This window comes from Limanda limanda, chromosome 18 (assembly GCF_963576545.1).
Source record: "Limanda limanda chromosome 18, fLimLim1.1, whole genome shotgun sequence".
In the NCBI taxonomy this organism is placed as follows: Eukaryota; Metazoa; Chordata; class Actinopteri; order Pleuronectiformes; family Pleuronectidae; genus Limanda; species Limanda limanda.
The window spans coordinates 15,143,221-15,166,133 of NC_083653.1; the positions used below are offsets into that span (position 1 = coordinate 15,143,221).

The following is a 22,913-nucleotide window of genomic DNA, read 5'->3' on the forward strand; positions in this document are numbered from 1 at the left end:
AGCAGCAGTTTAAACTCTCTCTCCGCCGATGCGGCGGGCCAGCTGGATGTCCGGCTCCCATCCACTCCCACCTCTGTGCCGGTCCCAACGGAGGCTGAAGTGCAGCGCCACAGCAAGGCTGCCTCGCGTCGTGCAGCGATCGTTTCGGCGTCGAGTCTATTTTTGTTTGCGCTTGACGCGACCGTATCGCTCCAGGAAACACACGGAAAAATGATTTTAAACGATATTGATGACATATTTTATATGATATAAATGATAAAGTATGGATCCCATAGTTTAAATTCCCCTTCTGTTGTCCTGGAGTTTTAATTTTACCAATATTACCAATCACATTATTACATGCCCCCCTCTGCCCCTCCATACAGACACACAAGCAGTCATAAAGATAAAAAGAGAGGGGGGGGCCTCCCCATTGGCTTGAGTGGAGAATACGTAATTTACCCTCGACACCCGACATTGAACGGAGCAAACAGCGGAGAAGTTCTTGAAGATGGATGACATTAAATTGGGACGCTGTTGCAGTTAATGTTGGAGCAACAAGTGAACATATGCTTTTATACTACTTGGTCAACGGGTGATATTATCAGCGCTGCCCGGCGCTTCAGCGTCCGGTGTGAACCCGGCGTGCCTCGCTGGCCTCCTGCAGAGCCATGACAGCGGAGCTCTGGGAGCGCAGGTCGGTCTTCTCTCACCAGGCGCTGGAAGGGCAGCTTGCGGATCAGCAGCTCCGTAGATTTCTGGTAGCGACGGAACTCTCTCAGAGCCTCGGTCCCGGGCCTGAAACGGTCCCGAGCCGGTCGCGGTGAGGCTTCTTCACGCCGCCGGGGGCCGGGCGCTCTTACGGCAGCCCCGGTCTCCAGCTGCTTCCTGGGGGCTTTGCCTCCGGTGGATTTACGAGAGAGTGAATAAACTCGTGAAACAGAGAAGTACCGTCATGTAATCCACTGATTTCAACAATGTAACTGTATTCTGAATACCATCTATTTAATTTGTAACTGTAACGGAATACAGTTACTCATAATTTGTATTCTAAATACGTAACGCCGTTACATGTATTCCGTTACTCCCCAACACTGATAAGAAGATACACGTCCACTTCCTCCTACTGACAGACATGAAGCCAAAATACCTTGGACAGTCTCATTTTGTGCATTTGGGGCCTAAACTGCAGCCAGACACCAGGAAGTGATCCAAATGATTTGGCTGCACTTTTGGGGAGAAGTAATGTCGTCCATTTTTATTTACGGTCTTAGAGGCATGACCCAAGGGAGAACCCATTACATTTTTGTGTTGGTAAATAAATGGATCCAGGACTTTGTTTACTTTCTTTAACCTGGCAAGGTAGTACGTACTTTCCAAGAACTCTTCTGGTTTCCTTTGCACTGGCTTTGGTCTTATTCCCTCCCTCATCATTTGTGTGCATCCTGTCACTCTGCATTGTAAACAAACACTTCATTGGTCCTTTAGTCACTTGTTCACTGGGACAAACCTTCCCGTGTTGCAACCTTCACATCAAGTCCCATTACTGTAAAACCTCACTGCTTGTTAGCGAGCAGAGTCTGTCCCCTTTGACAGCAATTACTACACAGGCCGCTCAGCCAGCAACAATTTGGGTGTGCAGGCTTTTTAAAATAGAGGTAGGGAGAACACAGCAGAGAATGTAGTGAGGATAACATCGAAGCAAGTTGTGGAGAGATTATTATTCAGAATGTAAGATTTAATTTGAATGATTCAGGGATTGTCTACAAATGTATATTGTTAGATTTACAGCTACACTGATTCCTATATGCTTTATTTGTGTTGGAACAGGCCTGTAGAAATGCATGCATGAAAAAAACACGAGTTGAGTAACAAATATGTGGCATCACCTGACGTTGGTAATCTGTTTTCATAATGGAACAGATGGGGAAGAGGACACAGGGAGTAGAGGTCACTAGGAATGAAGGGGAAACAAGGAGAAAAGGCAGCAGGGAAGAGGTGAAGGGACGAAAGAAGGGACATGTAGAGAAAAACACGGAGTGCGAGGACTGGAGAAGCATGGTTGCGGCTGATAGTGGCTATCAGCAGAGGACACGCTTCGCAAAACAGCCAACACAGAGATAAAGGCTGCAGGGTTCTTTGTTCTATAGTACGGTATAGTGACTATAGAGGTTACTGTTACTCCACATTGAGTCGAAATTCATTCAGTTTAGACTTGGGTGCTGCATCAGGTGGGCCCTGCCTTGGCAGCATCGATTACTGCATTACTCCACTGGTCAAAAACAGATTCTGCTGCTCTGATGGTTTCTAATCCCCCACACTTAGAACTGATCTTTATAAAAAAAATTCTGCTGAATTAACATTTACGTTCCTGGATAAAGGGGGTGCCACTTCGTCTGCAAAATGGAAGTTAAAAAAAAACTCTGTGATGTGTGATAATCTGTGGGAAGTACGTGCCTCATGAACTCTGAAGGGAATCAACAAACACAAAGTAAACGTCAGTCTGTTCTTGTTCTTATAACTTTGGATTTATGTGTGTGTTTATTTTAAAAATTTAAAGTGAGCACATGTCAGCGGGAGAGTGGAGGGAGGACGACTGGAACTTGAATGTGCGTCTGTCCTGATTCCGAAGCAGCAGTGGTTATAATTATGCAGCGCCAGGACGTTGCAAACAAATTACGGTTGCGAGAAACATGAACCGATTACGTTCCGTCTCTGCATCGATGCAGAATCGTCTGGTCCGGATCGCGATGATCAAAAACCAATTAATATCTCCTCATCGAGTACGGTAGAGCACACATTCACACTCACACACACACAAACGCTTATAATCATAACTCTATGGGCATAAACACACACGTCTGTGTACATAAACACACAAACTCCAAACTGTCGTCACTATCATCTATCTGCAGTGTCTGCTGTGCTCAGTCAGTCTAAACACTCGGGGACTGAGAGCGATGATGTGACTGGTTCGTCAGCTCACACTGGTCACCATTTTCCTTGGAGCGTGCTGGACCAATTTAAATCGCAGACACACACACACACACACAGACACACACACAGACACACAGACACAGACACACATTCACACGCAGTGACTGATGGAGTGCAGTGAGGGATACTGGAGGGAGTGCACTCCTCTCTGATAGATAACAGAACTTAGTGGGATGACAGAGAAAGCAAAGCTGCTTCCCTCATCTGCCTATCATCCTCCGTTCTCTCTCTCTCTCTGTCTTTGTTATGCCTCTGGCTGGATTTTTACCCTCCCCCTCCTCCCTCCGTCCCTCCCTCACTCCGTCCGCTCTGATCCATCTCTGCCTGCGCTGCCTCGGACAGCCACCCCTCTTTCCTGCTCGTCTCACCTCTGCCTCCTCTATTTTCCCTCATCCTCCTCTCGTCCATCCTTTGCTTCCCATCTGCCTGCATCTCAACAGCAGCTCTGTGGTTGATGGATGACGGTTCACATCTTGTCTGGTCGGATCCCCTGCCGACATGCAGGCACGCAAACACACCACCCCCCATCCCTTCCACCGTCCTCTTCCGTCCTTCCACCTCCAGTTCATTTAACTCTGCTCCTCTATGCGTGTGCCTTCCTTCAGGCAAACTGGGAATAGCTCTTATCTGCTGCAGTGGAACATCTGAGATCAAACTCGCACGCATGCAGGAATGCATAATCACACACAAACTACAATAGCATTCAGTAGGGTGAGTACCTACACCAAGGCCCAACAGTCTCTTTAAATGCAATCAAGTTGCACCAAATTTCACACCCTCACAGAAATCAGTCCATGTATTTATCTGATTTTTTTCATCAAGATCTATGACTTATTCCCTGGGAAATTGTAAAAAAAATGTTACAAAAATTCTGGATCAGCCACTTTGTCCAGATCCTCCTGAAAATGTACTGAGTTCTTGCTTGGCCCATGTTCAAACCTTCCAAAAAGATTCATGGACTTCCCTTCAGTGGTTTTTCTGTAGTTCTACTGACAAAGGAATAAACCAACCACTTGTGTTATAATGCTGATTTTCTTTTTCTTGTAAAAAAAATATTGATTTCAGTTGAAAATGTTCTCTGGTTGACTACAGCCTGACAGAATCCTTTACAATATCACAAGAATTTAATTCCTGGTGCTCAAGCAATGGATAAAAGGCACATCTGACCACATCCCATCTCAGTGTTCTGGGCTGAAAGTGATCAGTGTGCCTGTGTGGGCTTGTGCTGGAGCTCTCCACTGAAGTCCTTTGAGAATCACTGCCAGCGGCACATACAGCGGCTGCTCTGGCTCTCATCTTTCACATCACCTCATTTAGACACCTCCTAAGAGCAAGTCATGGGCCCTTTGAAGTCAAGACAAAGTGGTTAAGAGAAATGCACTTTTCCCATTCTGTGCGGAGGCAGAGCTCTTTGTGTCTGTGTCTCCTCTTCTGCAAGATCCTTCCTCAAACACTCTCTGGTTATCCTCCCTTAGCCCTCACCACTTTAGATTTCCTCTTAAATTTCGACAGGATAAGAACAAGTACAAGTAAACACTCAATACACCAGTAGGAGGGTGAGATTACATAGACGACAGATAAATGGCAAAACTAGAAACACATGACTTGCTCAATCACAAGCATAAACAGAGAAAATATCTTTAATTTAAGCAGCTTTTAGCCAAAATATGTCCAAGATCCTCTGTAGATCTTGTTACATGTAAGAAATATGATTGCTGCAATTTGAATAAAAAATGTAACAGATACTCTCAGTTTGTCCAAATGGTTTAGAGGGCTGGATATCTTTTTCTTCTGCATTTTATTAGTGCCGCTAACCACTGTTCCAACGATAGGAACAGGGATCAAAGACAGATGTTCTTGTTTGTCATTTTTAATTGACTGCCAAGAGATACTGACGGCTGCTATTCGGAAACACTTTTTGTTAAGACTGTAGAACTGTGAATGACAGAACCCTCCAAGCTGAAGTATTTAGGGTACAGACCGTATAAGGCTGAGTGGTAACTAGTTCCTCCTGGACATAAGAACCAAACAATTCACCGTACTGCTTGTACCACACACTTCTTGTTACATATGGTCTTTCCACTCATGAGGCATAACTGCAAGAGCACAGACTATCACGTCTGTCACAGGAGACGATCGCCAACTGGTAAATCCAAAACAAAACCACATAAATCAGCCAGCCAATTAGTGTATTGCATCAGACAGGTCGATTCATCTGCCAGGCTCTACTCACAACCCACAGTTACTATAGAGCCATTTGCCTTTTTATTCTCTTTCCTGTCAAAGAAACCAACGGCAATTAAGCGTGTTTGTCAACAGGTCCTAAAAGCGTTTGACACAAATTACAGGCCACAGACGTAGAGAGAGCGAAGAGCAAACCACGAAGCCGGGAAGTGGAGGCACGGCTCCGTCTAAAAGGTTTAACTTGCACCTCGACTCCACATTATCTGCTAATGTACTGACGAAAAGTAATATTCTCCCCGTCCGTCTCATCCTCTCTTCTAATAGCCAAGATGTCTGTGCTCTCTCTTGAGGAAGACTTTGGAGAGAAGCTGGTGTTTTAAGTGAGGCAGACTGCTGTGACTCCTCTTGCCCCAGAGCACCTCCGAGCTGCTTAAATTTGATACCTTCTTATCACTCCACCAAATTGAATTGACTTTAGAGAGGGGGAAGGAAAGTTGACTGACCCACATTTGTGACACACTTAGTTGCTTGAGCGGAACTGGAACATTGAGGAAGAGGGGAGTCGGAGAGGAAAATTTGGGTGATGGACAACAGAGTGACGGCTTGGCAGAAAACTTTCTAAATTCACTTCAACTCTATATATTTCCCAATGAAGAAACATTGAGGTCATGTCTGCCTCTGCCAAGGCCCAACAGTCCCCTAGGATTCAATCAAGCTGCAACACACACTCGTAGGTATCAGCTCCCTAAATGTGCATGATTTTTTTAAATAATGAAACATAAATTACTCTTTGGGAAAATGTACGAAATGTAGAAAAACTTCCTATCACAATGTCAAAGAATGTGAGAATAAACTCCTGGATCCCCATCAAAATGTTATACTTATCCTAATCGAATTCCAAATTACATAGAAATCCATGTAATCCATTCAGTTGTTTTTGTTTATTCTTGCTAACTAACTAAGAGACAGGTGAAAACATAACCTCCATTGTGCAGGTAACAACACTGTGGAAGTGGATCAAAAAACCTGAGTAAAGACTTTACTGAGGCTAAACAAGTCTGTCAGAGGCTCTTCTGTTTGAAATGTAATGTCTTCTGTTGAGGAACATGTTCTTTCCTGCCCTTTTATATTCGGTTTTGACAAGATTTCTTTGATTTATTCCAACTTTTATTCGCTTTGCTCGTGTTTCTGTGTAGAGATGTTAACAATCTACAATAAAGGCCAAAATCACTCCCCTCAGAGCGTTGTTAAAACGCTCCGTGACACGAACATTTGGAAATGGAAAGACAGGAGCAAGATAATTGCGCCGAGAGTACAAAGGAATGCGGCTTAAAATGAGAAGCAGCAGGGCGGCATGAAAACCCCAAACCCCTCGCTGGTGGGAATTACAGGCCTCTTAAATATCAGAAGCAAATCTAATGTAATTATTTAGATTAGTCTGCATCAAAGCAATCAATGATACAAAGTGAAATCTGTCTGAGAGAGCTGTCGGAACCTGAGACAAGTCTAACTCAGGGTTTTGTGGGAGTGAACACAATATACAGACCTCTGTTACACTCATGTAGCTGCAAATGATTAACAAAGGGGGAAAAAACATCCGCTTTGTTCACTGTGATTATCTACTTACTATCTACATCTGTCTGTTTTTTAAGTCTTTAACGTCGGTCATTTTCGTTCAGCAGCAAGATATAATGGGAAATGTTCGGGAAAGCAAAAAGCCTGTAATTGCCAGATCAGCAAATGGGACTCGAGTGTAAGCCCTGATTCCTCCAGCAAAACGAATTGAATAAAATTTATTGAGGTCTCTCGATGAGGATGGAAAAACCCGAAGCATTAGTTGAGATGAATAGAGAGGAAGAGCGCAGAGAGACAAATGGCAGCTCTTTATATAATAACAGGGCAAAAAAATTAATGTAGTGCACACATGCTCAGTGTTATAATAAGCATGGCACACACTTATGGACGGAGTGAAAAAACGATGAGCTTGAAGAAGCTCATCATGTTGATCTTTAATCTAACGCTGAGACATTCAAGTTTTTTGTGAGCTTTTCTTTCTCAGTATTAACAGAGTGGAATTATCTCTACTGTATTCTACATAGCTACACCACAGAGTGTAAATAAATATGGAGTAAGTAATTATTAATTTTTGAAACAGGACAAGTTGCAGGGAAACGCAGTGTTTCGCACTTTGACATTTTATACCTGGATTCATATCTCAGCTTGGTTATCTGTGGAGTTTGATCCTGGTTTTACTACAACACAGGCAAGACCAGTGCTGTCAGACAAGTGCACTGGGGATTATGTAAGTCTTATTCAGATATGAGCTCATGAAAATGTCCAGCTGATTAGATATGGAGTTTACCTTTCACATATGAGGAATGCAGCAGGCAATTGTCTGGGTCAGAGCCGTTCACAGCAACAGGAAAATGTCCGGAGCATTCAGAGTAGAGCATGCAGGACGCTGGACATGACGTATATATTCCACTGCGATAAGCACAGTGTTTTTGTTCGACGCCAACAACCGTATCACCTGAAGTTGTCAAATATTTTCTTCTTTCCACGTTGACATCTTAATCTGCAACTTATACGAGTAAATTCCATTTCATCCTGTGATATTTGTATTCTTTTTTGGGAGTTTTACATCCGTTGTGCCATCAGACTCTCCAGAGAATCTCCTGCTGTTTTCTCACATGGACTCACTCTACTGACATTCTACTAGGGGGCTGGCAGGAAAACCTCCAGAGATTGTGTACAATACATTACTCTTAGACGTGATTGAGAAATTTAAACATGTTTGTCTCCTGCATCCAATTTGTGATTAAAAATCTCCTTATTGCCTTTGTTCTGGTTTCCTTCTGGTCCTTTAATTTAAAAACCAAAAAGCTGCAGTATATTTTTTGGAGAAGAAACAAATCAGTCTGAGGATTTGTTATTTTTTGCAGCATTTGCACAATAACAAAGTGATGAGCAACAAGATGCTCTCTGACATAGAGCATGTCTACACTGGGACTTCAAAGTCTGTTGGCTGAATGTCGCCTCTTTCTGCCACCTGGCCTGGCACAGCAATGGCAGTCACATCCCATCAGCAGGGGGGTTTTAAGTACTTTGCAGCATCAAAAAAACAAGCCGCATGGATTGGATTGTCATGGCAACTGGGCTGGGTTATAGCGTTTGAAGTGGAAGGGATGGGATGGGAGAAGAAGAAGTGAGGGAGTCGGCCTCTGTGTGAGCCAGGTGACTCATCGCAACTCCTCGCAAATTTCAAATGTCATACAAGCATCAGTGCTTACATGTCTGAGCTAGAAAGCCTCTGCTATAATTGATTAGGAATAATATCAAAGGAGAGATTGAATTCATTCTTTCTGAGCCGTGACCGAAGCCCTCAATCAGAGAAACTGCTATCAGAGCTGCTGCCGTGAAAGACTGTAACCTATGAGTGCTGACCCACAGTGCAAATGTCAGGTAATGCAATTGCAACAAATACCAACCACAGCTAATCTACCCGTTTTATTGACTGGTGACCATATTCCCAAGTGAGGGCAGCAAAATCATTCACATGGGTGTTAATCAGGGACAAGAGATAATATTGACCAACAAATTATGTTCATGTGACAATCTCATACATTATCTAGGTGTATATTTGTATTCGTTTGAATGTGTAATGCAGGCACCGACAGACGTGTGCAAAAACAAGCACAGACGCAAACTGAGTGATTTGACTGTTGTTGTGATAAATAGCTCAACCAAGCTCTGTTTCCCAGTCATGCAAATATACAATTGACAGCTACAACAGTCGACAGGACGCCGCTGCACATTTAAATCTATTCAAATCATGACTGTGTCAGAACAGCAAATCCCACCTGCTGCTGCTGCTGCCCGGGGCGTATAAGCTACAGATCCTTAAGGCCAATTTATGCCTCTCCGTTTCTTCTATTACGGACAGATAAGACCGCCCTATCCGTCGTGAAACGCCCTCTCCGAATGCTTCGTACAGCTTTTCGTACACGTCTGATTTTTCTAACTATCCGTCTTCATGTTGGAGACCCGACCGACCGCTCTTGGCTGTGATTGGTCCGCGAACGACATCATTTCCGTATGACGTCATTTCCGTATTTCCGGACCTCAAACTTCCTGTTTACTTCCATGTAGCATCAAACCCAAACACAACTATGATTCTACGATTAATGTGACGTGTGTGTTAAGCCAGCGGAGTTGTCCGGCTGACGGTGGCTCGTTAGAGCACTGAGGGCATGTGTGCACGGTCACAGACGGTTATAACGAGCTTTCAAAACGGCGCTAGCAGGCTAGGCTAGCGGGCTAGGCTAGCCACCATGCTAATTGCGGTGGTAACAGTGCAAGAACCCGCCGTCACGACTTTAATTCCACTTCTATCATGACACTGTTTCTATAATACCGTCAGGTTAGAAGCAAACACTGGATAGTAGTAGTTAGTGTCGGGAGTCCCTGCTGACTGTGTGTGGAAGCTGGGGGGAGCTAGGTCCGTGTAGCTTCTAGCTACATGTAGCCTCAAGCAGATTCAAGCTGTGGAATCAGCAACACAGTTCGGAAACAAGACCGGGGAACCGCTGCGCTAAGAAACGATTACATCAGCATTTTGACCCGCTGGGTGTCACTTTATTTAGTTCTGTTAGTTGCCATGGTTCAGTGTGTGGGACGCAAGCTAACATGTCAACAGAGACACGTGGACTTCTTCTTCCCAAATGGGGTAGGCTTCTCTGAGCTCGTCTTCCGTTGCGCCACCTATGGGTTTGGCGGTGAATTTTTTCCGGACGTAGACTGACGGAGAAGTAAAAATCAAAAAGAGTCTTTGCCCCCTGCTGAGAACTCTCCGAGAAACGGACACGTAGTAGTATATAAGAGCCTTTACTCCTGGCATATCAGGATAAAGGTTCAAATGTTCAAGGTTCACCTTTAGTTGAGGTTCTTTACAGCGTTGCGATAAAATGACTTGCAGTCGCCTATGGGAGATTTAGTCACTTCAGCTGTTTTCAGCAATGAAAAGTGTACCAAAAAAAAGGATTCGCACATTTTCCAGAGTTTGTTTTTTACATGTTAATATTCATAACAACAGGAAAATGTCCAAAGCTGTCAGGTGTGGGGGTGGCGTATAGGCAGAGCATGCAAGAGGCAGGATATGATGCATACATTTGTGTGTTTTGTTCAACAACAGAGTCTGACCTTATCACCAAAAGCTTGCAAATGATGTTGTCCTTCCAAGTTGACACCTTTGCCGGCGTCTTCTATGTGTATGGCTCCTCTATTTCATCCTGATATACATAAGTTTTACAATCCGTCACGTGTCAGAAACATCAATCCGTCCACTCACTTGCTGAGAATTTTCCATATGCTTTCCCGCTGTACTCTCACATGGGCTCACTGTGACATTTTACTAGGGGCTTGGCAGTGAAAGTTACTGAATGTCTAGAAAAACGGACTCTGGCATTTGCCTTCTCACATACTATAGCCCCTCCAGACAATTTCAGAAAACTGTCTGGAGTTCTGTGACACACCTGGAAGTCGCTTTAGTGTGAAGAAAATATGATTATATGAGTTGTATTCCTTGCACGCAGCAGGGTATAGTAGCAGTAAACAAAATCTAGTTGGCACCGGCCAAGATGAGCTATTTATCTGCTTTTAACAACACTTGTTAAAACTGGAGTGCAGCAACTGTCATTTCATCAAGAAAATAATTACTGGCGTGAAATGGGGGCAGCTACCCTTATTATTGCACGAAAACCAATATACGAGTGCAGGCAGGTTGTAATGAAGAAGTAATCAGCATGTCCAGAGACAGTAATGACAGACAGACAGAAGGAGAGACGGCGACAGAGACAGAATGGAGAGTGAGACTGAAGCCGACATCTCAGCTCACTGCAGCCTACTGAGTGGAGATAAAGTCAATTTACCGCCATCACTGTTAACCACATATCTCCGTGCTCCATATCAAAATTTCATTAAGCCCTTTCTTCATCTATCAATGTTTCACGCTTGAAATAAGTTTTTTGAACAATGGTCAAGTGAGACGAGCACCTAAAGAGAAAAGCAAGGGTAATTATTTAAGTCATCCACGTCCAAGGTAAGCCTCTCTTTTGCACCTCTGCCATACTGAGCACTCAATGTCAAAGTGTGAATGGAGTCAGATGAATCAACACAATGAACCAGTGGAGCAGTAATTAGGGCAGAATGAATGTAATAAATACCTGGACCCATAAGAAACTAGAAGCTTAATTATCCTCTTCGCTCTGCAGTCAGACCGAGCATCTTTGATTTGAACAAGACGAGCTTTCTGTTGGCAGTAACTCACACTGTGTTACAGAGTTTTCATGAAAAATGTTTTGTTGTACATTCTATAATAAAATCTGTGTCAATTTATTAAAAAAAACTGTTCTAATGATGGTTCACAATGTAAATTCACAGGAGTACTTTATGGAGTATTCTAACTGGGTTTCTGAAAGAATGATCCAATCTATGGTGGTAAGAGAGGTGCATGTACACGCCCACGTAGATCACTCTCACAACCAAACTGTGAATGAAAGCTGAAGTCAGCAAGTCTTTCTGCCAGTGAGGCTTTCTGGCAGAAAGCCCTCAAGGCAAACGTCTCCCAACAACACGTCAGCAACATGAAACATGTGATTTATACCAAACGATGACAAGTTTGAACCCATAATGAGTTCTGGTGGAGTATAAGACAAATATACAGTGGAGGAGACGGCAGTAGCTTCTGACTGGTAAGCACATGACACGTTTACTATGAGAACTAATAACGGTGACAGGAGGACACTATAATTGCACTGGTGTGTCCTTTAAACATCCGTTTGTGCAAAGTCAACAGTTTGTTTAGGCGATGATTGCTACACTGAAGGAGTAAGTATATGGGTGAACTTAATAAGAGAAATGTCTCTCTGTGCAAAACAATATGGATTTAAATCAGTGCTCTTTCACGGTCTCACAAAGTTATCTAGTTGCTAAGATTTGAGACCCCTTTTTTTTCACATAGTAAAATCATTTTTTACTTTATACAGGAAGAAAACAAAAAAAAATCACATTGACAGTAAGTATTCAGAACCTCTATTTTAACATTACAACTTAAGCTCTGGTACCTCCAACTCCTCTTGATCATTTTTTCTATTTCATTCTTTTTAATATGCATCACACCAAAACCTAAACCATGAGATCAAATGAATTGGCTACACAGCTCAAAGACATGGTTATGTCAAAGCACAGATGAGGGGAAAACTACAAAAATATTTTGGTGCATTGCAGATTCCCAAGAGCCACAGTGGCCTCCATAATTCTTCAATGAAAGAACTTTGGAACAACCAGGACCCTGCCAAGCAAAAGTAGAAAGGTCTTGGTACGAGAGGTGCCCAAGAACCTGCTGGTCACTCTGACTGAGCCCCAGAAGTCAGGTGAGGAGATGAGTGAAACTTCCAAATGGACCATAACTACAGCACACTTCCCATCTCAGTGAAAGACACATTCAAATCACCCAAATAACTCTCAGACCATGAGAAACAAGATTCCCTGGTCTAATGAAACTAAGACTGGATTGTTTAGCCTAAATTCTAGGCATCTTGTCTGGAAGGAAACCGGGCACTACTCATCCCTTGACCATTTCCCTATGGTGAAGCATGATGTTGCTTGTTGATGCAGAATCAGAGGTAGTGACAGGAGAGAGTTATCAGGGTCGAGGCAAAGCTTAATCGAGAGCAGTACAGAGATGTCCTTACTGAATGGTCCAGTGAACTCAGGACCTCTACTGGGCTGAAGTTTCACCTTTAGGCAGGACAATGGCCACATTATGGCTAACAGCCAGGAAAATGCAGGAGTAGCTTCAGGAAAACACATCCCAGCAAAAGCAATGGCTTGAACTTCTCACTGATGAGCCCCATCCATCCTGACAGAGCTCCAGAGCTACAGAGAGGAATGAAAGAAAAATCCCCAAATCCAGGTGTGAAAAGGTTGTTGTGTCATAGCCAAGAAAATCAGAGTTCTTACTTTGTCAATATGGAGTTAGAGTGTTTATTGATGAAAACATTGAACAACATATGAAAAAAGAAAGGGGTTTGAATATTTTGAATGTTTTTATTTCATGGTCTTCCTGCTTTTTTATCTTACGCCTGTCCATCCCCATAGTTACAGACTGTGGGCTTGTATTAACTGTTACCCTTTAGTTGCCGCTGCACCATCAACATTATTTACAAGCCGTTTGATTGGTTGAGCTTATCACTTGAATTCAGAAGGCGTAAGCTTCACTTCTGAGCTGGCCAGTCAGAGCCAGTCACTTCAATTACCTTGGCAGGCTTACATTTAGATTCATGCCGAACAACGTTGGCAGCAACAGAGCCTGTAAGCAGCCAAGAGGCTCTAAATGGACACAAAAACCCTCTTTCCGGATCCGCAGCTCCAACGCTTGTGAGTGGACTCTAGTTGTTCAGGGGAGGAAATAAACAGAACCAAATCCCTCCTCCTTCACCTCCTCCAATGTGTTACATTCTGTGTTTTCCGTGAAGGTTTGAGCGTGTTTTTGTTTACGCACAGACCAGCACAGAGCACTGGAAAAGAAGTTCTAATCAGAATTCAGAGAGAAATCCAGGACTGACTCAAGCGCAAACAAAGCCTTCTGAGGTCACCCAGGAAATACTAATCCAAAAAGAGATTGGCAACGCTTTTCTTCTTTTAACACCTCTCTTTTTCTGCCTCTGACACTCGAACAAAGAGCTATTTACTTTACAACATCAAGTCCTCACATATAGATATAGGCCGGTGTTACATTTAAGTTCTGCTCGGCTAAACAGCAGGTCAACAGTTTACATTTTCTTGTTTTAGAGTTGGTGCTCTGAGCCAAGCTTTTTTGAATGCCACCTAATAAAAACTGCAAGACTGAAAAAAGCGATCCTTGTTGTACACACGTTTTCCGTTCCCAAATAACATTACATAGAGTGTCTGGTTTGACTGTCATAATATTTAAATGCTTCACTGACAACATATTTCTCCTGCTCCAGACTACCAATAAATAACATCTATAAGGATCCTGTACAGAGACAGTTAAGACTGATATCAATAACGCTGCCCCTGACCTTTTACTTAAGTGCTAGCTATTCAGTGTTCACTGTAAAGACTGAACCTCACCTGTGAGGCTGATATCCACTGCAGATAATAGTACTGTCTGAGCACCTTACTGAGCAATTTCACTGTCTGGATTTTTTTTTTCCGTTGTACTCATGGGGAAAAAGATTGGCGCAAAATTTGAGAGAGACTTAAAAGAAAAGCACTCACAGAGAAGCTAGATTTCCCTATTTTTAGAGGATAAATGAAAACTGTAATTTCTAATGTCATAGTTGTTCATGTCATGTGCTCTATATTTTGCCTATCCAGACATTCTTTGTTCAATACTTTGCGACCTTGTAGACTAGGCCTGACTCAAAGGCTTTGAAGCTTTGAATTTTGCCATGGTAATAAACGTCCAAATCCATATTTGAGAACGACCTTTTTATAAATTATTCAAAAAAACATAATAGCCCTTGAAATAAGAAGTAGTAAGGCAACATCATTCATCAACATTAATTATAATTAGTTATTCTTAGACAGGGCTGTTTAATCTTCATGATAATTTGGTGTGTCACAGCTTTCATCTGACATAAGCAGCACTAAAACTGGGACAGTGACAGGGAACATTGGGGAAATTTGAACAATTGCATCAAGATGTCAAAGTGGTATAAGGTTTAGTGGATTTTTGAAAATAACTATTGCCAATATCCTCATGTTTGGTGACTTTGAAAGCTTGTTATTATAAAAAAAATGGTACAGACATACTACATCAGCAGGTCCCATCTCCTTAAAGCCAATGAAAATGCAATGACGATCGCTATTATGTCAGCAGAATGCTAATGCACATTGAAAGTGATTAATTCAAGTAAAACCATACCCCAGATCGAAATTGTAAATTTTCTTTGCAGTGATCATCATTGTATAATTCTCTGTTTCTCCATCTGTCTCCCTCCATTTTTTTTTTCTCACTCACAGCACAGATGAAATAAGGCCCATCAAGCTATGACTTGGCAAAGGTCACAATTCACTTTTAGTAGATTGGCTGCAGATTTATGCTTTGTCTCTCCCTCCTATATAGTGCTGACGGAGGTGGAGGTGCGTTCAGCCGGTAATCACAGAAAATTGCTGTGTTGGAGAAAACAGATGTGTGAACTCCACCACGACAGAGCATAGGAAGGGTGTGTGTTTTTGCTTGTGCACGTGAATCAATTGTGTGTTAGGTTTACGTTTAACACCAAAACAGCCTTAGTCATGTTCTGCATTAGGTCCAGGCTCATTCAGAAATGTCCCACTCACAGCAGCTGAGTCTGGTTTGGGCCTGGGGTGAGCTGTCTTTCACCTCTGAACATCATTCAAGGCCATATGCTTACTGCTCACAGCTCAAAAGTAAATCCCCCAAGGGAACGCATTTAACCTTTTGTTATAACCACAGCCTCGGGAGGAACACGCACAAATGGGCAAACAAATGAACACACACACACACACACACACACACACACACACACACACACACACACACACACACACACACACACACACACACACACACACACACACACACACACACACACACACACACACACACACGAGGACACAATGATATCAGTTTGAAAGTAGCAACAATCTACGGAATAAAAGCGGAGCCTGAGAGACAATGTGACATTTCCAAGGTGTGTGCTGTCTCATGGCAACCAACGCAACTAAACCAAAAGGCTGTGAATTTGACCAGAGTCAGTCCACCTCTCAGTATTTCATGGCTCTTCCCATTGAAAGCGGACTCCACCAACAGGAGGAGAAGTTATTTTTAAAGTATGACAGAAGCACCTGTTCCTGGTTGGTCATTATAGGAATGTGAGTGTGTGTGTAGGTGCTGATACGTGTGTCTGTGTGTGGGTGTCTGGGTGTGATGAGTTGGGTGCTGGTACAAATGTTGAAGCATGTTTGTTACTTGAAACATTACAAATTCCATACTTGTATGTAAATGCTGATGATCATTTCATCATAATGGATCAAAATATCCTGATATTTAATTTTTAAACTATATATTCTACCGTAAATTACTATAAATAAAAAGAAAACACAAAAACAACCAAATATATGTACCTTGAATTAAAAAAATATACATTTTGTTACTTTTTTAACTAAAATATAAACATAAATGCAATTTTTTTGTTGCATTGTTAATCCTGTAAAATATAAATTTTCGTATCAGTGAATATCTGCAGACACAGATACCTATAGATATAAAAAGGATCATATCGGCCGACAGATATATATATGCGAGGCTCTTCTAAATACCTCAGGCTAATCTCTGGTAAGCAATGCACTGTAACTGAGATACGTGAAGTTGTCAACAACAGTTGTGGGCACACATAGCGATTACTGATCACGTCATGTAAACCAGTCAGGCTGGTTACTGCTGCCTCATTTCACCAGTTCATGGCAAACAGGAGTGAATATTTTAAATTAGAAGATTTGCAAATCAACCAATCTGTCACTGACAGAATGTTATGAAAGCTATTTAAATGCCCATTTCAGATCCTCTGATCCTGAACTGTTCCAAAACTGGACAAAGGAGCGTTATTTGAAAACTATGAATAAGGAACCTAGAAATGTATTCAAGTTCCTGGTTCATAAATGCAGTGTACTTTCCTTGAATAAGGGAAAGCACCCCACCAGGATTCTTTCTCCACCTAAAAGGGTTGTTATGCAATAGCTGTGGGAAATGTGCCTTCTTTTGAATTTAAATTATGCTTCACTCACAATGATTCGACCTGTGCTGACTTTTTCTACAATATATGATGCTGTTGAAAATGTATTCCTAATGTCGGAGGAGAATATGTCAGAAAAAAGCTCACACGTCGTAACACACGCATTGAAACACACTCTAACCATTTCATTGTTATTGATGGTGTAATGTTCATCTACATTATTATCAACAGCATCTTTGCTCTCAGTGTCATTATTGTTGTTTTTGTCAAATATGTTGCTCCTCCATCTGTGTTTGTACATTGTGTGTGTGTGTGTGTGTGTGTGTGTGTGTGTGTGTGTGTGTGTGTGTTTGTGTGTGTGTGTGTTGGGGGGGGGGGGGGTATTTTAATGTGAAGGAGAGAGAATGCAGAAACATGAAAAGCCAGCCAAATGGACTCTGAACCAAACAAATGCAAACACGGGAGAGTTATGATTGTGGGAGTTTACATAGCAGTGCCCTGTTTAAAAATACAGCAGTGGGCAGACATGGAGGTGGAGCTCACAGTCAAATCCACACTGTTTGCACCTGTTTCTATCCACAGGGGGGAATGAGGGACTGTGAAATCCCTAGTCACTGTTTCAGACTGTATCAACTTCAACAACTTCTTATCTCCAACAAGTGTAGCATTGTTTAAGCTGCTCTTTTGGCAAGCGTCCACCATTTGTAAGGAAGTGAAAAATCCAATGAAGCTTATCTCTTGATCAAGAATGTCGTCGTTCATCTCCCAAGCTGCTGCCAGGTTAAGTAATCTCGATTACTCTGAGAGGCAATCAGGAATCAATAGAAGTATCTTGTCAGAGTTCTGACAGGTCCTCAACAGAATACCACCTTTCTGAAGCAGAGGCCGTATTGTCAGCACAGCCTACTGCAACGTCAACAAAAAAATCAGGATGAAAGTACAGGACTCTTAAAGACTTGAGTCATCATCTTACAGGCGAGCCAGAAAGTAACAGCAATGAGCAGGAGACCTAAACAGATCTGACATCACATTTCTGCTTCCATCAAAACTAAACTTTGTCTTTCTGACCTTTAAACATGGCTGAAATCCACAGCTGGATCAGACTCTGACAGAAGAACGCATCACAAGATGGAAAAGAAAAATCTTTGGATAAACAACATAGCCCTTATATCACCTTTCCCATCTATGTCTAATACCTGTTATAAAAATAATGGTATTCAGTTGCATTAAAAAGTGTTTATGCTTGCTTGACGTTGTTTTTCACCTCTTTTTTTTGTCTCACACACATGCCAACATAGTCCCTGCCTTGCAAGTTACAAATACGTCTAAAGTCTTGACTATAAAGAAGGCAAATCCTAACACAAGTCCAAGAGCTAAAGTCCCTAAAAATGTAAATGTTTAAAGTTTGGGTTGGTAATCCTGGAAAAGCTAGCAAGAGCAGGCTACACTTTGAAAAAATGCACCCGCTATGTCCCACCCCTTCCCAGCGTCCGTCTCGTCAGAGCTACGGCCCCAAAACACATGAACGCACACTTCCTGACAACTGCGAGACGAAGACTTTTCCATGACTCACTCGCTATCGTCTCTACCTCAGTTGTGTATGTCTCCTAGGTTGAAGACGCTGGTCAAGCGCAGGAACAGAACACAGAGGGTGCGTGCAAGCAGGCCAGTTGGTTAGTGACAGAAAGGTGCGCCGGCGAATCATGTGATTCAGTCTGAATGAAGTTAATTGACCTGTGATGGCCAACAAATAAGATTAGGAACAACTAACCAACCCACCCTTTAGTCAATGGAAACTAGACACAGAGGAAACGTTAGGCTAATTTTTCAGCTGGCTACCCATCACTGACAGACAGAATATCTTAGACATCGCTAATTGTTTATTGATTCTACAGGGTGATATTTAAGCTCAAAAAACCTGTTACTATGTCACAGACTGTGTCAAGGACTCATTGATTTCATGTTTTCATAGAGATTGATTTAAAGTTACAAATGACTGCTGATGTGCACGGCTAACCACACCTTTCCATCCTGCTTGTGCAACGTAACTGAATGTGTTGTCACGAAACAAGATGTAGATTTGATACATGTTTGAACAAGAATTGTATAAAACCTGTATATTGTCATTCCAAGTCAATCAGCAAACCAAAAAAATCTGAATAATGACCTGGCATGTTTTACAGCATGAGTCATTAAAACATTGATTCTGGATAAAGAATATATAATAATGAATAAAAAGTGGATCGGGGAGAAACCGTGCTCATGCAAGGTCTCCAGGAAATAGTCAAACTGACAACACAGTGAACTGTACAAACTGTGTCCATCAGTGACCATGTCTGTTTGAAAGTTAGCGCAGCGGGCACACTGGCTACAGTTCTGCTGTGCTCCTGAAGAATCTGAGGAATGCTTTTACTCTGCAGGCCATCAGGCCCAGTCTCCAACAAACACACACATAACAACTGGACAGAGCATCGTAGCTTGTTTAAATTGGTCTGCTGAACAGATGTGCGGCACCGCCATGAATAAATGTGCACAAAGACACGGGGCAAGACATCTTCATAAACACACACACTTTTCTGTTGATCGTGGCACTGAGGAATATAGCCGGTGCCTTCCTCTATGCCCTAATAGAGTTTTGTCCGGGGCTGTGCTCGGTATTAATTTGAGTTATTATGTGTGCAGCAGCACTGCTCCCGATGCTGAGAGACAGAACAGGCACCCACACGCATAAACACACACACACAGACAAAACCGTCATCCTTCAAAATCCTCGCTATATGAATGAGACACAGGAAATAATGACAAATTGATGCCAAAGGGCCTCTTTCAATTCTCTCTGTGGATAATCACACTGGATGCTGGATGCCTCTGACCACAGAGATACACTTTTCCACATACACCGACAGCAAGCAAAAGTGTTCATTGAATTCTGTCTCTGTCTTTCTGGCTAAATTCAGCACCTCTTTTTTCCACGTACAGTGTATTAATTTATAGTGGGGTGCCAACATAAGAAGCTCTTTTCTTTCTCACCAAACAGGAGAAGTTGTACACTCATAAATGATGAGTGTGTGTGTGTGTGTCTGTGTGTGTGTGTGTGTGTGTGTGTGTGTGTGTGTGTGTGTGTGTGCAGAGGTAAAGTCTCGGTCAGCACTCCTGTCTCTGCTCTCGCATGGCTCCAGTGAAATACCCTCATCTAGGCAAACATAAAATCAATGGTAGCTATTAATTAGTCTACCTCTGACTGCCGGTGCTGATACAGTTATACACACAAATAGAACAGAAGCACATTACGGCCGTCAAAGCTGTTTGGGGTTGGATTGGTTTTTGAAGAATAGAGGCGCACTGGAGAGGCAGAGATGTACTCAAGCTTTAAACACATACAAGAAAAGGAGAAAACAATGACGACCAAACGGAAATCTGCAAATCTACACAATTTCAAGGTTAAACTCCTGGGAAGTGCTTGATTTACCGAGCCTGATCGTATCACGTTACCAAAATTTCATAACCTGGTTCCTTGTTATTATGAGACCCATAACTCGAGCAAAGAAAAAAAACAACGCACTATGGAATATTCTCACAGGTGTCAAATGAAGTGCTGGTGCAGGTGGGGCAGTTCAGATGTCTGTCTCTTTTTTTCAGCACTGCTTTTTCAGTAGATTAATGCAGATCGGATAGAAGGGAAGATTAGTCAGTGTTGTGAAGCACAGATTTACAAACAATGTAACTGTAAGGCAAACCGAAACTCAAAGTATGTCAACGTAAAAGTGCAAAGACACGAGACAATCCATCTGTCAAGCATCATGTGGGAAATACCAAATGAAAATATCTTTGATCTTTTTATAAGTCTGTTTGTTCTCATCATGTCAGTACATCTACAAAGGCAAAGTGTGTGAACAAACTCCATTTGGGCTCAATTAATACCAGGTTGCAGTGGATTCAATGTTAAGTCATGCATAGATTACATTATTCCAAGAAAAATTATTATAATGTGTCCTAATGTATCTGATATATGTGACAAAAAGGCACTCTAGGCCACACCTTTTGGCTTTGTCCTAGGATGGTCCCCTTCTGGCAGGATATTTTTAAATGCTATTCTAAAATGTATGATTTACAGATTGAAGCTGACGCACTGGTTGCCCTGTTTGGCTGCTCTGTGGCCTCTCTTGCACTGCCACATTCTGTACAGCAGACACTTATAATAATACTCAGCGAATGGAAAGCTACCAGTGCTCCTTGTTTCTCCAGATGGTTAATGGAATTAGTTTCAGGGATACGTCTTGAGAGGCTTCAGAGCAACACGCAAGGTTTTCATGAAACATTTGAGAGCACCTGGGGCCCAATTTATAGGCGCCCTAACTTTCCCAAAAGTTTGTGTGATACCCATTCTGGCTATTCTTGCCATATGCTTTATTTGTTTACTGATTGATTGATTAGTAAAGGCTGCAACGCTGTCGCATATCTCTGTACAGTCTGGCTTTTTTGGTAATTTGTGATTATTGTCTTTTTATGTTTGTATTGTATGTTTTGTTTTGATCTGGGTGATGAAAGTTAAATATAATTTTTAAAAAATTAAAAAGTGCCTGTAGACCCTTCCCAGGTTACTTTACAATCCTTATCTAACAATCCTAAGTGTGATTATTGTAATGTGCACCTAATGTGGCCAGAACAGAACTGTATGGTGTTGCCATGGAAATCAGTAGAAGATCAGATGACAGCAGTAGAGGATAAAGTTGGATAGTTTTAAACAATGCTCTGAGGAACATGACAACACAATTCAATACTGTGGAACTGACACCTGCTCAGGTTCACACAAAACAAAATAGAAGGTTGGGTCGTTTTACATTGTCTTTAAATCATTCAAAAAAGAAAGTACTTTGTATCTTTCTTGCTTTCCCCCAGTGAATCATCGGGGTTAACAAGTCGGATGGCACTAAAGCTCCTTGCACTTAAATTTATTCTGGGATTTACTTCCTTCATGATTCACTTAAAGTCCTCAGACCAACAAAACCACTGTGGAAGAATAAAAAATTCAAGTGTCCTCGATGATTTCAGTAAGAAGACTTTTTGATGCATCAAGTGCGCAGGCTTCAAAGGACTTAGGGATACAAATTTATGGAGAGCAGTTCTGTCTTAACTTCATTTAACCACAGTGCAATGCAAACCATGTGAGGACGCACTGTGTTCAGTAATCTCATACATGCAAGCAAACAGTTTAGGTGAAATACCTTGTGGTGTTTACCTCATTGCATTTTTTAATTGTTTTTTTAACCTTTCAGAACTGACATGTGCTTAATTAAGAATGTTAACTTCCTTGTGGTGGGGTTTTCTGATCAATACGTTTCCTGAATTGTATCCTTAATGTCTCAGCAGCCAGTTGTGTTATTAAGTTGTAGCAGCTGTTGCTCGAATTTGTTGCTCAGAATTTAATAGTCAGGAGGGCAAAGACAGTTTCGAGTGACCTTTGTGTTCGAGGCCAAAACATGCGAGTTGGTCTTGTTGGTTTGATGTCTCACCTTGTTCTGGTCTGTCCAGTACAGGAAGTAACCTTTGGGGTCAACTGTCAGAGTCACCGGGGTCACAGTGGTAGAATCCTGCAGGAAAACAAGAAAAAAGACATCTGGAGTCAATGTGTGTGCTTGCGTCTGTGTTTTAACATGAACACATGATGTTACGATCAAGTAATTAATTTCTTAGGATTATTTTTCTCATTCTTGTTTTTCTAATACTGCATGCATACCAGAGTGTGCAATGACATTGTAAGTGCTGTTTATGTTGTAAGCATGCACACAATCCTTTCCTTCTATGGTACTTTCCCCCACCATGACCTGGCATCACCACAAATGACCAAGCAGCCTGGTGTGCGAGTGTGTGCGTATGCGTGTGTGTGTGTGTGTGAGCGCTTGTTACTGCAAACATGAGCATGCCGGTTGCTTCACAGCTGATGTTTCAATCTTTCCCGTCTTGAAACAG

At 42.2% G+C, this 22,913-nt stretch overlaps 1 protein-coding gene across 1 annotated transcript in view; it reads right to left on the reverse strand.

The window, feature by feature from the left end:
- Window positions 1-22,913, reverse strand: part of LOC133024427 (1-phosphatidylinositol 4,5-bisphosphate phosphodiesterase beta-1) — a 108,316-nt gene that overhangs the window by 80,344 nt on the left and 5,059 nt on the right. Inside the window, exon 2 of the mRNA XM_061091531.1 lies at window positions 22,457-22,534. Within this exon, the coding sequence (XP_060947514.1) occupies window positions 22,457-22,534 (78 nt within the window). The remainder of the gene's footprint in view (window positions 1-22,456; window positions 22,535-22,913) is intronic.